The following is a 15,282-nucleotide window of genomic DNA, read 5'->3' as shown; positions in this document are numbered from 1 at the left end:
TTAACATGCTTCCAGTTCCTCAACCTCTCGCTGCAACACCAATACCACCGACAGATGACAGATCTGTCCACATCTTGGCTTTCATTTCCTGTCTGTTAATTAAAGACATAGCATGAGATCCTGTGAGATCTGCTGAAACTACAAGGTTGCTGATGTTTTAAGTATTAATGTGTGTGTGTGTGTGTGTGTGTGTGTGTGTGTGTGTGAGTGAGTGTGTGTGAGTGTGTGTGTGAGTCTGTGTGTGTGTGTGTGTGTGTGTGTGTGTGTGTGTGTGTGTGTGTGTGTGTGTGTGTGTGTGTGTGTGTGTGTGTGTGTGTGTGTGAGTGTGTGTGTGAGTGTGTGTGTGTGTGTGTGTGTGTGTGTGTGTGTGTGTGTGAGTGAGTGTATGTGTGTGTGAGTCTGTGTGTGAGTGTGTGTGTGTGTGTGTGTGTGTGTGTGAGTCTGTGTGTGAGTGTGTGTGTGTGTGTGTGTGTGTTTTCTCCCAGCCACGAAAATGTCTGAGCTTCAAACTGTCCAGACTTCAGACTCTCTGAACTAGTTTCAGTATTTCTAAGCTTTCAGATCCTGTCAGTTATTGCTGTCTTTATGATTAAGCCGACTCATGAAATCCCCTTTCTGCACCTCCTGAAGTTTACTATTGGTTGTGGTGGTTAAAACATTTGCCCGTTTATTACTCAAACCTGTCACAATTGTACGTTGTAGTTCCTGTGTCGACACGTGTTTGTTTCAGTAGTGCAACCAAAATCATTTATTCCAGCACAGAAGTACAAGAGGCTAAATAGCTGCTAATGTTAAGTAATACATGTATACGTGACACATAGAGATAGATAGTTCCACGTGTTTGCAAAATGCTAAATACAGTGAAAGTATTATTAGGATCATTTATTTATTTTTGTAGCCTAGAAATGTAGACGCCCCCTAGTGGCAGCAGATGTAATCTGCAGCCAGGGGCGTCTAGCAACTCTCCGTTGGCTCGCGAGCTGGAAAAACCAGACTCTGGTCAGGCCAATCACATCGTGTATAGAGTGGGTGGGCGGGGCTTATGGCTGCTGCTACTGCTGGTGAACAGCGTCTCTGGAAGACTTGGAGTTCAGCTTTTCTTTGAGAAAAGAACAAAGAACGGCCCTGAAGTCATTCTTGAAAAAGGAAGATGTGTTCAGAGTTTAAAGTGTAACCTATCAGCTAGCGTTGCTCTGATTGGTTGTAGAGCTATCCTATTGCGTGCAGAGGGAATTTGAAAGACAACTGTTTATCCCGCCCCTCGGATTGAGCCCAGCCAATGGGGAGTTCCCAGACCCAACATCTGGATGTGGGGCTGGCTAGTCAGGCTAATTTTTTGGGGCATTTTAGGCCTTTGATTCCACAGGACAGATGAAGAAATGAAAGGGTAGAGAGAGGGGGGAATGACATGCAGCACAGGGCCGCAGTTCCTACATATGTGCGCCTGCTCTACCAGCTGAGCTAACCCAGCCACACTGATTAGGATTTTTGATGAGAAAGTCCTCATCAGCAGACTGATGTAAGATTTGTGAATGAATCATTCATTTTGAATACATTAACCTGATTCACAAGCGCGGGTGAATCCAAAAATCCTGCTTCTGTGTGCAGGGTTTCTGCGGGTCCTTTAAAAGTCTAAAAGCTGTTCCTTTTATCTAATATAGGTTCAGTAAGTTCATTGAGATTTGGCTCGAGAAAAACACATTTAGTGCTCGGTTGAAGCCTGTTGATGATACTGAATTTAAAACCCGCTGCACCTCGTGCAAGAAAACGCTGATATTAAAGACCAAGTAGTCTCGCATAGCCAGACCTTCCTCCACAGCGCTGTAGAGGAGGGTCTGGCTAGTCCACACAGCATTCCAGGATGGGAGATTGTCTTGGGTGGTGCTAAGCTCCAGACGGAGCCACGGTGCCTCTGCTAAATAGCCTCAGGAAGGTTGTTTTGGTGGAACATGTGGACGTTCAATAGTAGTTTTAGTCGTGCAACAGAAAGCTCAGATTGGACAGATAGTCTAGCTAGCTGTCTGGATTTACCCTGCAGAGATCTGAGGAGCAGCTAACCATAGTCCTCAGACATCCACCGGAGGTTAGAACGCCAACACAGAGACAGAGGAAGGGGACGGACATCCGGCCGAAATGAGGGACATCCAGCTAAAAATGAGGGATCGCCAGATGTCCCTCATTCCGGCAGCACCGGATCAATCCCATAAATGAATTGTCGTCGGTATAGACTAGGTACCAAGTGAATATGCACTGTGCTTTAAAGGGGTGGTTCAGAATTTAGGACATAGGACCTCATTTCCAACACTTTTCATCCAGTCCTTCCAGTTGCAGAGTTAGCTGGTGCTAGGCTAGCACAAGTCAACAGTATCTGCTAGCCTGTCACTAAAAACAGTCTGACCCACTCCACAGTACACCCGAGGCAAATACATTATAACGCCAGACTATCGATGTAAATGTCTGTTGTTAGAATAATGTTAGAAATAAAACTACCCTTGCATCACAATGCAATAGTTATACTTTGTTCCCAGTAGTTGGTAGCATACGCTACAGCAGCGGCGGAGTGATATTACCTAGGCTACTGAGAAAGTTTATTTACCTGCCGCTGTGAGCTCCAACTGATTCCACTCTGCCAGGCTATAACTCACATAACCTTACCGGTACATGAAAGCACACGGGCTAGCAATTTGCATGTAAACTGTCCGAGCTTACATGACGTTTCTGTCAGCAATTACCTAACGTTAGCCGTTAGCCCAGCCAGGTATCTACCAAGAGTGTAGCTATACCGTTAGCTAACGTTGTCACTCTCCACAATGCATTGAACTGTAACGTTATCTCCACTAACGTTGTCAGTCTCAATCTATCAGTAGCAGCTAGGCTAACGTTATGAAAGGGGCTAGCTTTATTAGCTAGAGTAGCCTACCGAAGGTTATTACCTGTTCATCAGGAGCTGTTGGTGCATCTAGAAAGACGGATGGAACCGCATTCGTTGTCAGTGACTTGTGGTCCTTTAGATTACGGGGTTTTTCAAAGTCATCTGGTCTAAAATGATTAGAAGCCACAGTCCAATCCAGTGCTTCAATACCAATGTACTAGGCTACTACTAGGTTTCCCGACTGGAGTGCGCACTTCTCTGTTTACTTTTTGGCGCAGTACTACTAACCGGAGCTAAGTAAAATTGGGGTGTACTGTGGAGTGGGTCAGACTGTTTTTAGTGGCAGGCTAGCAGTTACTGTTGACTTGCACTAGCCTAGCACCAGCTAACTCTGCAACTGGAAGGACTGGATGAAAAGTGTTGGAAACGGTCTCCACTGATAAATAACACACTGGCTAACTTGGAAATGAGGTTCTGAACCACCCCTTGCACAGGCTAACATGTTCCACACACACCGCCCTGCTGCCACAAATACTCCATTGATCCCAATATGATCCCGCAATCAAACTGACGTTTTCCCGCTTCGGTCCCCCTACAGGTTGGAAGCGGAATTGTCCATTACATTACATTACATTACATTACCGTGCCTTCTCCAGGTAGGGAATGAGTCCTTACCCCAAGTGAAGGAGTTCAAGTACCTTGGGGTCTTGTTCGCGAGTGAGGGGACAATGGAGCGGGAGATTGGTCGGAGAATCGGCGCAGCGGGTGCGGTATTACATTCAATTTATCGCACCGTTGTGACGAAAAGAGAGCTGAGCCAGAAGGCAAAGCTCTCAATCTACCGGTCAGTTTTTGTTCCTACCCTCACCTACGGTCACGAAGGCTGGGTCATGACCGAAAGAACAAGATCCAGGGTACAAGCGGCCAAAATGGGTTTCCTCAGGAGGGTAGCTGGCGGTGTGTGTGGAACATGTTAGCCTGTGCAACAAGGTGGCTTAATGATGGGTTTTTTTATTGAAAAGAGGACGAAAAGATAGATAGATAGATAGATAGATAGATAGATAGATAGACAGATAGATAGATAGACAGATAGATAGACAGATAGATAGATAGATAGATAGACAGATAGATAGACAGATAGATAGATAGACAGACAGATAGATAGACAGACAGATAGACAGATAGATAGACAGATAGACAGACAGACAGATAGATAGACAGATAGATAGACAGACAGATAGATAGATAGATAGACAGACAGACAGATAGATAGACAGATAGATAGACAGATAGATAGACAGACAGACAGATAGATAGACAGATAGATAGATCCCAAAAAATGGGAAATTCCAGTGTTGCAGCAGCAAAAATATCAGACACACATCACACATAGAGAATATACATGAGGTAAAAGACTACAATATACATTAAATAATAATAGGATAGAATATAAGAACAAATTGTTTAAAATATCTATACGTTGGGAATAAAAACTGTACAACTGTTTAAATAGTATTAATAAAGCTGTAGGTAAACAAACATATTGTGCAAGTTGCAATTAGTGCAGTTGTGATGTCTATAAGATATCATTGTTAGCAGAAACATTCACTCTTGGTTTGATTCTGAACAGTCTGAATATCAGAGTCATCATTGTGTCACACGGAGACATCTTTCTCCCCCCCCTCCCCCTCTCTCACATTATCATATGTTGGCCTGCACCATATATACTCACAGACATATATATTCACGTGTTATATATAGACTGCGGCCTGTCATCAGCCTGTAACTCTATCTGTCTCCCTGCTGCTCCTCTACAGCTTCATGCTTCACCCTTTCACATTCAACTTACTCTGGAGAAACTTGTATTGATCTGACGAGAAAGAGGAACTGGAAGCAGCAAATATCTGAAAGATGCAGAGGGGGATCATTTCCAGAACTTGAAAGATATTTCAAAATATAGTGCAAAACAGAAACATTTGGTTAGGCAGCGTTTTGTGTTTAGCCGTGGGTGGCTGACTCAGTCTGTTGGTTGGTCCTCCACTTTGGTCCAGACGGAAATATCTCAACGTCTATCGGATGGATTGGCACCAATTATTCTACAGACATGCATGCTCCCCTCCCGTTGTCCTCGGGTCCAATCTGACCCGTTTTCAAAAGGTTTCTATATCAGAAATTTGGGTTTCTTTCAACCAAATTTTCAAAAGAAATAACACGGATGGTTCCGTACAACGCTCTTCTTTTTTAATAAAAGAACGTTGAAAAAAGTGACAGAAATGTCGTGAAAAGCTTCAAAAACGTGGGGGGGAAAAACACACACAAAAACGTGAAAAGGTGCAGAAAAAAAGTGACAAAAACATCAGTGGAAAGCGACAAAAGTGTCGAAAAAGACGACCAAAACGTTGAAAAAAAAGACCCAGAAAAACCAAAAGTTGCACGGTCGATGGGAAGACAACATACTAGCGTCACCATAAGTTCCCAGACTGAAATATCTCAACAACTACTGGATGGATTGTGATGAAATGTGCTGAAATGCTATAACTCCCGGGTTCCCTGAATGCAGCATTTCTCTGCAAAGCGTTATGAAAGCTCCTGGCTGAGTGTGTTGCCTTTCCCCTTTTTTTTTTTTTAGACCTGCAACATGTGTTCTGTGTTGGAAAGTTAATATGTAGATTAACACAAGAACCTAACATGCTTGAGTAGTTCCATGTTATGCTACTTTATACTTCTACTCCACTACATTTGAGAAGGAAATGTTGTACTTTCACTTCATTTAAGAGCTTTTATAAAGTCATATATGTCATTCAATTCACTTTCTGTCTTTTCTCTACTATTACATCTCTAATAAATACTTGTTGAATGTATTACATGTGTTTATTTTTATAATACAAAACATATTAACGGAAAAATATGATGCACTTCTTGTCCACTTTTTACACCACTACATTTAAGGTTTTTTTTCTGTGTAATGAGTACGTTCATACCTTAACTATATGTTGTCGATAAAACGTTTGTATGACTTTTAATGGACTATTTTTACATTATGGTGCTGCTAAAGACATATATGACAGCTATGACATGTGTAGGCTGTACAGTAGCAGGAGGAGTTAGTGTAAAAAAAAAAAATAGTTATGTAATAAGTGCCCTGCTGGAGCTGGAGTCAGTACAGACTGAACTTTCTGCTTCTCCAAGTTTTACTAGACGTTTGGTGGAGGAGGTGTCCCATTACACCTCCACTGTTCGGGGGGGCGGGGTCAGCCTCTACTGTAACACGCTCTGATTGGCCACAGGTCGCGTCACTCAGGGGTTAACCCGCAGGTTATTGGTCAGCGGAGTTCCCCTCCTCTCCTTCTCAATTTCAGTGTCCATCTGGGAACTCGGGTCCGACTCACTCAACTCATCTGTCGTGTGGCGCACTTGTCCAACTTTATCCGGTGTCAAGAGCAGACGTACCGGAGGGAGTTACCGGTGCCGTTTTACAGTTTTTTTTCCCCCGGTGGAAGTTTGTAACACGAGATAACCGAGCCGAGCCGGATTCGAAAGTTTTGTCCACCTCAGAAGACAGTTAGGGGAAAAGAAAAAATGGCAGACGGCGAGCACGTTTCTTCCACCACTCCTCTGTTCGGCGAGGAGATGCACCACTACCAGGCCGAACCGGACTCCGAGCTGCTGGGTAAGCCCAAAAAGGACCTCTTCAGCGTGGATGATATTGTGGACTTGGTCGGCGGGGCTCAGGACGCCTTGGACCGCCACTTAGCTGAAGCTAGTGCGCCACACGAGTTCACAGAGTTCACAGAAGCTTCGTTCGCTCCGGAACCAGTAACGTTACCGGAGCCTGTCCACGTAACGGAGCCGAAACCGGTGTCAGTGCCAGAGGTGAAAGAACCCGAACCGGAGCCCGAGGTAGAGACTGAGACTGCCATCCCAGACTCCACCAGCTTCTCTTTTGTTCCTGACACCCCTGCTTTAATTGCCGAGGAGCCTCAAGTTGTCGCCCCTAAAGTGGAACCCGAAAGTACAAAGATCGAACCGGAGCCACAGGCTACTGCTGCCCCCGAGCCAGAACCTGCTGCTGCCCCCGAGCCAGAACCTGCTGCCCCGAAGAGCGACGCCCTCCCAGCGGCTGAACCCCGGAAAACAGCCCCAGCCCCCGCAGAGGCAGCAGTGCAACCTGCGGTGACAGAGGAACCACCGGCTCCAGCATCTTGTGAGTCTAAACTTAAAAAATAGTATACATTAATAATATTTACGAATATTTTGTAATACAAACCAAAAAATGTATATATTTTGTATCGCCGTTATGATTAATATTTAGTTAAACGGCTTTGTAACGGTTATTTTTCACCGTTATTTGAACGACGGTTAGCCGGTTGCTAAGTTACCACTGTGGGGAGCGGATTCTAACCTTCTGTTTGACACTTGGATGTCCTGTAAATGGTGGAAAACGCATTGTTAACCAGTCGTGTGTGTATATTGTGTGATCAATTAAGCAACGTTAGGTCTTTTTGTACATATTCCCGGTGAATAAGCTAACCGGCTAGCCCCGGTTTGGCCGTGTTGTAGGAATGCGGCCCACCTGTTTTGACAAATAAACGGCAGCAGCAGGAAGCATAATGTGAACTGTTGCCTTGGATGAGGTGGCACTATTGCACCATTTTATCCTTTCCACTGTGTGTTAACAACTTAATCATTGTAACTTAATGTCAGTCGTGTGTTTATTAAACACTTTACCGGATCACATTTGATTTATTTCACGGTTATATTTGTCATTATTGTGTCAGCGCCCATCTGCTCTGTGCCTCTCCCCGCTGCGTGCCCGCCGTTGCTAACAGTTACTGTTACTAGCCGAGTTCCATTGTCGGACACAGGCGTTTAATCTGCTTTTTTTTGGGGTTTAAATCACAAACGACATTGAAAAAACCCAGTTCCGAAAGGGTATCATGTACTCCGGTGTCACTACATTGTAATTAAAAGCGCAAGAACTGATCAAACACGCCCCGATGGTGGTGGTGTGAGGTTTCTCTTCCCCGGTGTCAGGTTGATTTCAGTAGCCTATGCTAACGTAATAACATAGTTTATTCATCTGAAATCTATCAAATCTGAACTAAAATCGCAATGAGACTAAGTAAGGTGGACTGTAATATGATGGCGGATGAATTAAGTAAGAGGAAAAAGCAGCACGTTGGATAAGGATGTGTCCGATAATGGAAGCTCAGGCCCGGGTTAGCAGAGCACGGTGTACCAAAGCTGTAACCCAGAGATTAGTCACAACAAAGGAATCCGCTCTGCGTCCACTCCCTGTCGGCTTCCCAGCTTCCCCATATTATCACCAGACTAACCCTCAACGCTTTTAATCACTGTTATATTTTTTGCTCTGTTGCCGGCCTGTTTTCACTCATTCACCCCCCCACCCATGCCATCTCCACCCAAAACCAACACGAAAACAATTTATCCACAGAGGCCTGTATGCCTCCTTAAGATGCTATCAAATGTCTGAATGCTCTTCAATTGGCCTTTTTTGTAATGCTATTTCAGAAAATGTGTATTCTGAGCTGATGCTGCTGCTGTTGTTTGTGTTGTTGTGTATTGGGGAGGTGGCAGATTGCAGGTTTACAGGCCTGTCTCGCCTCCTCTGGGCGTAGGAAGCAGGCAGCACAGAGGCAGGGTGGGGCTGCTTGGCAAGGCCCGCTGATGGTGATGGAGGTGGATAAACCGTGAGCTCCAGTTAAAGCCTCGCAGCCACAAGTCAAAGACCTTCATTCATTCAATATTTTCCCACCCTTTTTAAGAATAAATAGTCTGAGTTTCAATTTTTTCCCATCACTGTAGGTGGTGTTATGGCCTTTATCACTCATACATAAATACCCTTTTTAAAGTAACTCTTCCTCAACATTTAACTAGGGCTTGGCAGTATGTCTATTATATCGATATATGAGACTAGATATCGTCTTAGACTTTGGATATCGTGATATGGCATAAGTGTTACTGGTTGTAAAGGCTGCATTACAGTACAGTGATGTCATTTTCTGAACTTACCAGACTGTTGTATTATTTTCCTTTACCCACTTAGTCGTTGTATCCACATTACTGATGATTATTTATAAAATCTCATTGTTAAAACATGTTGTGAAAGCACCAATAGTCAACCCTACAATATCAACATCTATGTATTTTTGGTCAAGAATATCAGGATGATATATTTTCTCCATATCGCCCAGCTATACATTTAACAGACATTTTAAAATGATACTCAGCCCCAGTAATGAGCCTCTCTTTATTATACCTTACACGTGTCTGTTATACATCGTCAATTATTATAAGACAGACAGAGAAGAGACAACACACAGAGAGAGACATAGACAGAGAGAAGATGTATAATAGGGCTCAACCTTAGTGACTGGTACCATCACATTGTCTACAGGGTTCAAAATGAGCCCCATTTACCAGCCAAAAGCTGGTAAATATGCTTCAGAACCCCATGACAATCTGTGGAGTGGCTGGTAAAATTATTATAACAGTCTCTAGCCACAGATATCACACTATTGTCTTTAATCCGTCTTCTCTGATCCCATGAGTCCCGCTGTGACTTCACATCACAGACTCCCGTCGTCACCCTAAACAAAAAAAAGAAAGGTGTTTTTAAAGTGAGTTTTCGCCCCCGACGGCGTGACTGGCAGGCCTGTTAATGGACGATCAGCGCCGGCCTACAGCTTATTTTTGGGTCACCTATATCTGTCAGTTTGTGTTAGTGAAGAGCCTGTGATGAGGTCAGGTGGATTAGATGGAGAGGGGAGATGTCAGCATGTCAGTCACAGGTGTGTCTCTCTCTCTCTCTGCATGTGTTTCTCTCTCTCTCTTTCTGTGTGTCTCTCTTTCTGTGTGTCTCACTCTCTCTCTGTGTCTCTCTGTCTCTGTGTGTGTGTCTCTCTTTCTGTGTGTCTCACTCTCTCTCTGTGTCTCTCTGTCTCTGTGTGTGTGTCTCTCTCTCTCTCTCTGTGTGTGTGTGTCTCTCTCTCTCTGTGTGTGTCTGTCTCTCTCTCTCTGTGTGTGTGTCTCTGTCTCTCTCTCTCTGTGTGTGTGTGTGTCTCTCTCTCTCTCCCTGTCTGTGTGTCTCTTTCTCCCTCTGTGTGTGTGTGTGTCTCTCTCTCTCTCCCTCTGTGTGTCTGTGTGTCTCTCTCCCTCTGTGTGTGTGTCTCTCCCCCTCTGTGTGTGTGTGTCTCTCCCTCTGTGTGTGTGTGTCTCTCTCCCTCGTGTGTGTGTGTCTCTCTCCCCTCTGTGTGTGTCTCTCTCTCTCTCCTGTGTGTGTCTCTCTCTCTCTCTCCCTCTGTGTGTGTCTCTCTCTCCCTGTGTGTGTGTCTCTCTCCCTCTGTGTGTCTGTGTGTCTCTCTCCCTCTGTGTGTGTGTGTGTCTCTCTCTCCCTCTGTGTGTGTGTCTCTCTCCTCTGTGTGTGTGTCTGTGTGTCTCTCTCCCTCTGTGTGTGTGTCTGTGTGTCTCTCTCCCTCTGTGTGTGTGTGTGTGTTTCTCTCTCCCTCTGTGTGTGTGTGTGTGTTTCTCTCCCTCTGTGTGTGTGGTGATTGGGTTCATACATACAAACAAATGTAAACATTAATAAGAATAAACAATAAATACAGAAATGGACAAATCTATAGAAAACAGCTGTAAGTAGTTTAAGCACTGTGTGCAGATGTTAATCTGTTCTAAATCTTGTCCCTGTTATAAGAGCAGAGATTTCCACAGCTGATGATGCTCGCCCATATTGTGCAGATTCATCACATTTAAGCTGATTTTCGGGCCCTGACGCAGTTCTGAGAGGTTTAACGGTTAATATCCGCCATCTTAACGGCCAAGTCGATCAGTGGAGCAGGAAACGGCTTCTTTAGTTTTCCTAGTGTCTCAAGAGTAGTAGTATATGTAGTAGTATATCCAGTATTAGGACCTCTGTAGTATATGTAGTAGTATATGCAGTATTGGTACCTCTGTAGGCCTGTAGTATATGCAGTATTGGTACCTCTGTAGGCCTGTAGTATATGCAGTGTTAGGACCTCTGTAGGCCTGTAGTATATGCAGTATTGGTACCTCTGTAGGCCTGTAGTATATGTAGTAGTATATGCAGTATTGGTACCTCTGTAGGCCTGTAGTAGTATATGCAGTATTAATACCTCTGTAGGCCTGTAGTATATGCAGTATTGGTACCTCTGTAGTATGTGTAGTAGTATATGCAGTATTAATACCTCTGTCGGCCTGTAGTATATGTAGTAGTATATGCAGTATTAGGACCTCTGTAGGCCTGTAGTATATGCAGTATTGGGACCTCTGTAGGCCTGTAGTATATGCAGTATTAGTACATCTGTAGGCCTGTAGTATAAGTAGTAGACTAGTAGTAAACCTGTTGCTATTTGAACAAATGACGTTGTTTATTATTAGGCCTGATTTGCACGTTACTTTACCCACGAATATCGATATTTAAGGTTGAAAAAAAGTCTTAATGTATCTGCATAACCATTTTGATAATAAAACACACAGCTTCTAAATATTCACATTTAACAAGCTGACATCAGAGATTAGCATCACCTTTGCAGCTCTAGTCAGGTTAGCCTAGCTTAGCATACAGACTGGACGCAGGGGGAAACAGCAACGCTGACTCTGAGTTACATGATTGAACTACTTCTGTAGTTCTGTGCCATTTAGGGGCGTAGCAGCAGCCAGAGATTGAGTTTACACATCGATACCAGACTCAGCGCTGCTTGTATAACGGTAGAAATCAGAGTATCAGCAGGTCAGTCAGCAGGTCACACAGTTATTACAGGACGGACGTCCAGACAACATCGTTAGGATTGGTTTTGTTTTAGCTGGAGGCCAGTTTCCCTCTTTGTCTGTCTGTCTGTCTGTCTCTCCCTGTCTCTGTCTGTCTGTCTTCTCTCTGTAAACAGGAACAGATTAAGTTACCAGCTAGCGCTAGCTAGCTAGCGCTCAGCTGGTAACTTAAAGGAAGCTACCTAGCTTGGTTAAATCTTTCAAAACTAATCTAGTAGTGTTGCAATGTCTGACCCTGCGTATCCCCAGTCTTTACGTATTATGTCATGTGAGATGACTGTCTTTAGATGTGAGATGGTGTCAGGCTTTAACACACACACACAGACAGACAGACACAGACAGACACAGACACAGACAGAGACACACACAGACACACACATAGACACAGACACACACACATAGACACACAGACTTAGTCTGTTCAGTCTTCTAGTGTCTGGGAGACATTAAGTGCTGTTAATGGTAGAGAAACCCCTGCATCTCAGTGGGTTTTTGCTATATATATGTGTGTGTGTGTGTGTGTGTGTGTTATTTATGCAGAGTTGTATAACTGTTTGTTTTGTAGATTGCAGCAGAGACAATGACTGATCAACTGCAGATGACCCAGAGTAACCTGCTCTGGTTAACTGTTAACTTTGGGAAAAACCTTTTCTAAATAATGGAAAGAATGACGTGATGTGCTCAGCAGAGGGAGGGACATTGAGTTCTTTATTTTAAAGATGGCAGCAGGTGAGGCGTTGGCCTGAAGTCGTATTTCAGTGTCGAGCTGTAAAGTACTCCTCGAGATACTTTTAGCCCGAGGAGGAGACGAATCCCTCCACATGTAGAGCGAGGTAGCTCAACCAGCAGAGTCAGCGGTTCGATTCCCGCTGAGGGCAGAGACAAAATGAACAACTCTTCTACGGCAGTTTAGGTTGTTTATGAAGATAGTTTGGTTGCAGTTCGGCAGTATTTTACACAACATTCTTCAGAAACCAGCTCATGCAAACATAGGCAGGCTTATCGTTATTAAACGTTGAAAAAAATCTGACTTTAAACCGGCAAAATAGCAACGTCTAACTAACATATCTGTGTATTAACAGTTGTATGACTGTATATTTAACACAAATTGTCCATGATTCGCAATTGCACTTCTCTTTTTACATTTCCTATTGCATGATCTGTGCTCTGACAACTTTTGTCGGCCCCGGAGGGTTTCAGGAGTTTAAAGAAGTCCATGTTTCTTCCTTTTTCTCTCAATATTTTGTGCATTTTCCCCCAACGTTTTTGTATTTTTCCCCCCGATCTTTTGTGACACGTTTGATGCGTTTTTACTAACTGAGCAGCTTTGTGTGACAACATTTTTACAAAGGCCTAACAGAAAATGTTCTGTATTTTAACTGAAGCTACACACACAATTGCCGTTTTGTAATTACGGGGGAAAGTTGGCGTTATGATCTGCCAGAAGTTGTTCTGTTATTTTAGGGATTTATTTCTTGCGCGTGCAGGTTGTACCTGAGAAGTTGGAGGCGTTAGAGGCAGTGTCTGTTGTTCCCAGCTATATGTAGGATGGCATGTGATGTCGACTCTAATCTGGTTACATGGCCCAGTTACTACTGACACTATATATTGTCGCCAGTTCAACTGCAACCTTAATTTCTTATCAGCGACTTGATAATGTGTCATCGTTCCTAGAAGCTTAGAAAGCCCGGTGGACTTGAACTCATCTTCTCAGGTGTTTTTACCTTCACAAACACAAACGTCTGCAAAGGACGTACAAATATATAAGCACAAAGTTTGTTTTTAACGGCGCCCTGTCACATTCAGATTTAGACATTGAGCGATCCCTCTGAATCTCACTAGAGATCAGCTGTTATACATCATATCATCCATACAGGGATAGTAGTATACAGCTGTTATACATCATATCATCCATACAGGGATAGTAGTATACAGCTGTTATACATCATATCATCCATACAGGGATAGTAGTATACAGCTGTTATACATCATATCATCTATACAGGGATAGTAGTATACAGCTGTTATACATCATATCATCTATACAGGGATAGTAGTATACAGCTGTTATACATTATATCATCCATACAGGGATAGTAGTATACAGCTGTTATACATCATATCATCTATACAGAGATAGTAGTATACAGCTGTTATACATCATATCATCCATACAGGGATAGTAGTATACAGCTGTTATACATCATATCATCCATACAGGGATAGTAGTATACAGCTGTTATACATCATATCATCTATACAGAGATAGTAGTATACAGCTGTTATACATCATATCATCTATACAGGGATAGTAGTATACAGCTGTTATACATCATATCATCCATACAGGGATAGTAGTATACAGCTGTTATACATCATATCATCCATACAGGGATAGTAGTATACAGCTGTTATACATCATATCATCCATACAGAGATAGTAGTATACAGCTGTTATACATCATATCATCCATACAGAGATAGTAGTATACAGCTGTTATACATCATATCATCCATACAGGGATAGTAGTATACAGCTGTTATACATCATATCATCCATACAGGGATAGTAGTATACAGCTGTTATACATCATATCATCCATACAGGGATAGTAGTATACAGCTGTTATACATCATATCATCTATACAGAGATAGTAGTATACAGCTGTTATACATCATATCATCTATACAGAGATAGTAGTATACAGCTGTTATACATCATATCATCTATACAGAGATAGTAGTATACAGCTGTTATACATCATATCATCCATACAGAGATAGTAGTATACAGCTGTTATACATCATATCATCTATACAGGGATAGTAGTATACAGCTGTTATACATTATATCATCCATACAGGGATAGTAGTATACAGCTGTTATACATCATATCATCTATACAGGGATAGTAGTATACAGCTGTTATACATTATATCATCCATACAGGGATAGTAGTATACAGCTGTTATACATCATATCATCTATACAGGGATAGTAGTATACAGCTGTTATACATCATATCATCCATACAGGGATAGTAGTATACAGCTGTTATACATTATATCATCTATACAGGGATAGTAGTATACAGCTGTTATACATCATATCATCCATACAGAGATAGTAGTATACAGCTGTTAAAACATAATAACATATATGACACACTGGTACACAAGTTCAGGTATCAGTATCAGGAAGCAACAAATGGTATCGGACCATCTCTAAATCTCCCGCTGAATGAGATGTTAAACGTGTCTTTTTGGTTCAATCCTACAGGTCTTCTTCATGGCTGGAACGTAAACCTCGACAGCAGAGGTAAACAAACCAAACGGCCTGATATGAAGAATCATTTTGGCCTCACTATCAGATTATTAAAATCAACATTAATTTGTACTACAGACTAATTCCCCTAAATCTTCTGATGAACGCAATGCCAACAAATGTAATAATCAACTTAAGATGCTTATGATTTATGCAGCTTTTCGACTGCGATTGTCGAAGCTTGATTGTCTTCCTTCACATTCATAATATAATGAACGTTAATCATCTCTCCCATTTACGTTCGGTGTGTAGTGCCTTGCTTGAGAGCCCTCA

The 15,282-nt window shown here is 42.8% G+C and overlaps 2 protein-coding genes across 8 annotated transcripts in view; both read left to right on the top strand.

Moving 5' to 3' along the window:
* LOC144537675 (clathrin heavy chain linker domain-containing protein 1-like) overlaps positions 1-5,677 on the top strand; it is a 34,663-nt gene extending 28,986 nt beyond the window's left edge. Inside the window, exon 10 of the mRNA XM_078281483.1 lies at positions 4,690-5,677. The gene's annotated coding sequence lies outside the window, so the exon portion shown is untranslated. The remainder of the gene's footprint in view (positions 1-4,689) is intronic.
* Positions 5,678-6,199: 522 nt separating this feature from the next.
* The window catches only part of LOC144512368 (reticulon-1-A-like), a 51,734-nt gene continuing 42,651 nt past the window's right edge, over positions 6,200-15,282 (top strand). For 2 of the 7 annotated variants that reach the window (XM_078243081.1, XM_078243079.1), the window contains exons 1-2: positions 6,226-7,076; positions 14,965-15,003. In XM_078243081.1, the coding sequence (XP_078099207.1) occupies positions 6,452-7,076; positions 14,965-15,003 (664 nt within the window). In that variant the 5' untranslated portion in view covers positions 6,226-6,451. Of the gene's footprint in view, positions 7,077-14,964; positions 15,004-15,282 lie in introns of all 7 variants that reach the window. The other 5 variants (XM_078243082.1, XM_078243080.1, XM_078243076.1 and 2 more) reach the window with 4 other exon arrangements.

This window comes from Sander vitreus, chromosome 23, assembly GCF_031162955.1.
Source record: "Sander vitreus isolate 19-12246 chromosome 23, sanVit1, whole genome shotgun sequence".
In the NCBI taxonomy this organism is placed as follows: domain Eukaryota; kingdom Metazoa; phylum Chordata; class Actinopteri; order Perciformes; family Percidae; genus Sander; species Sander vitreus.
The sequence above is the reverse complement of the archived record's forward strand: the minus strand, read 5'-3'. Positions and strand labels throughout refer to the sequence as shown.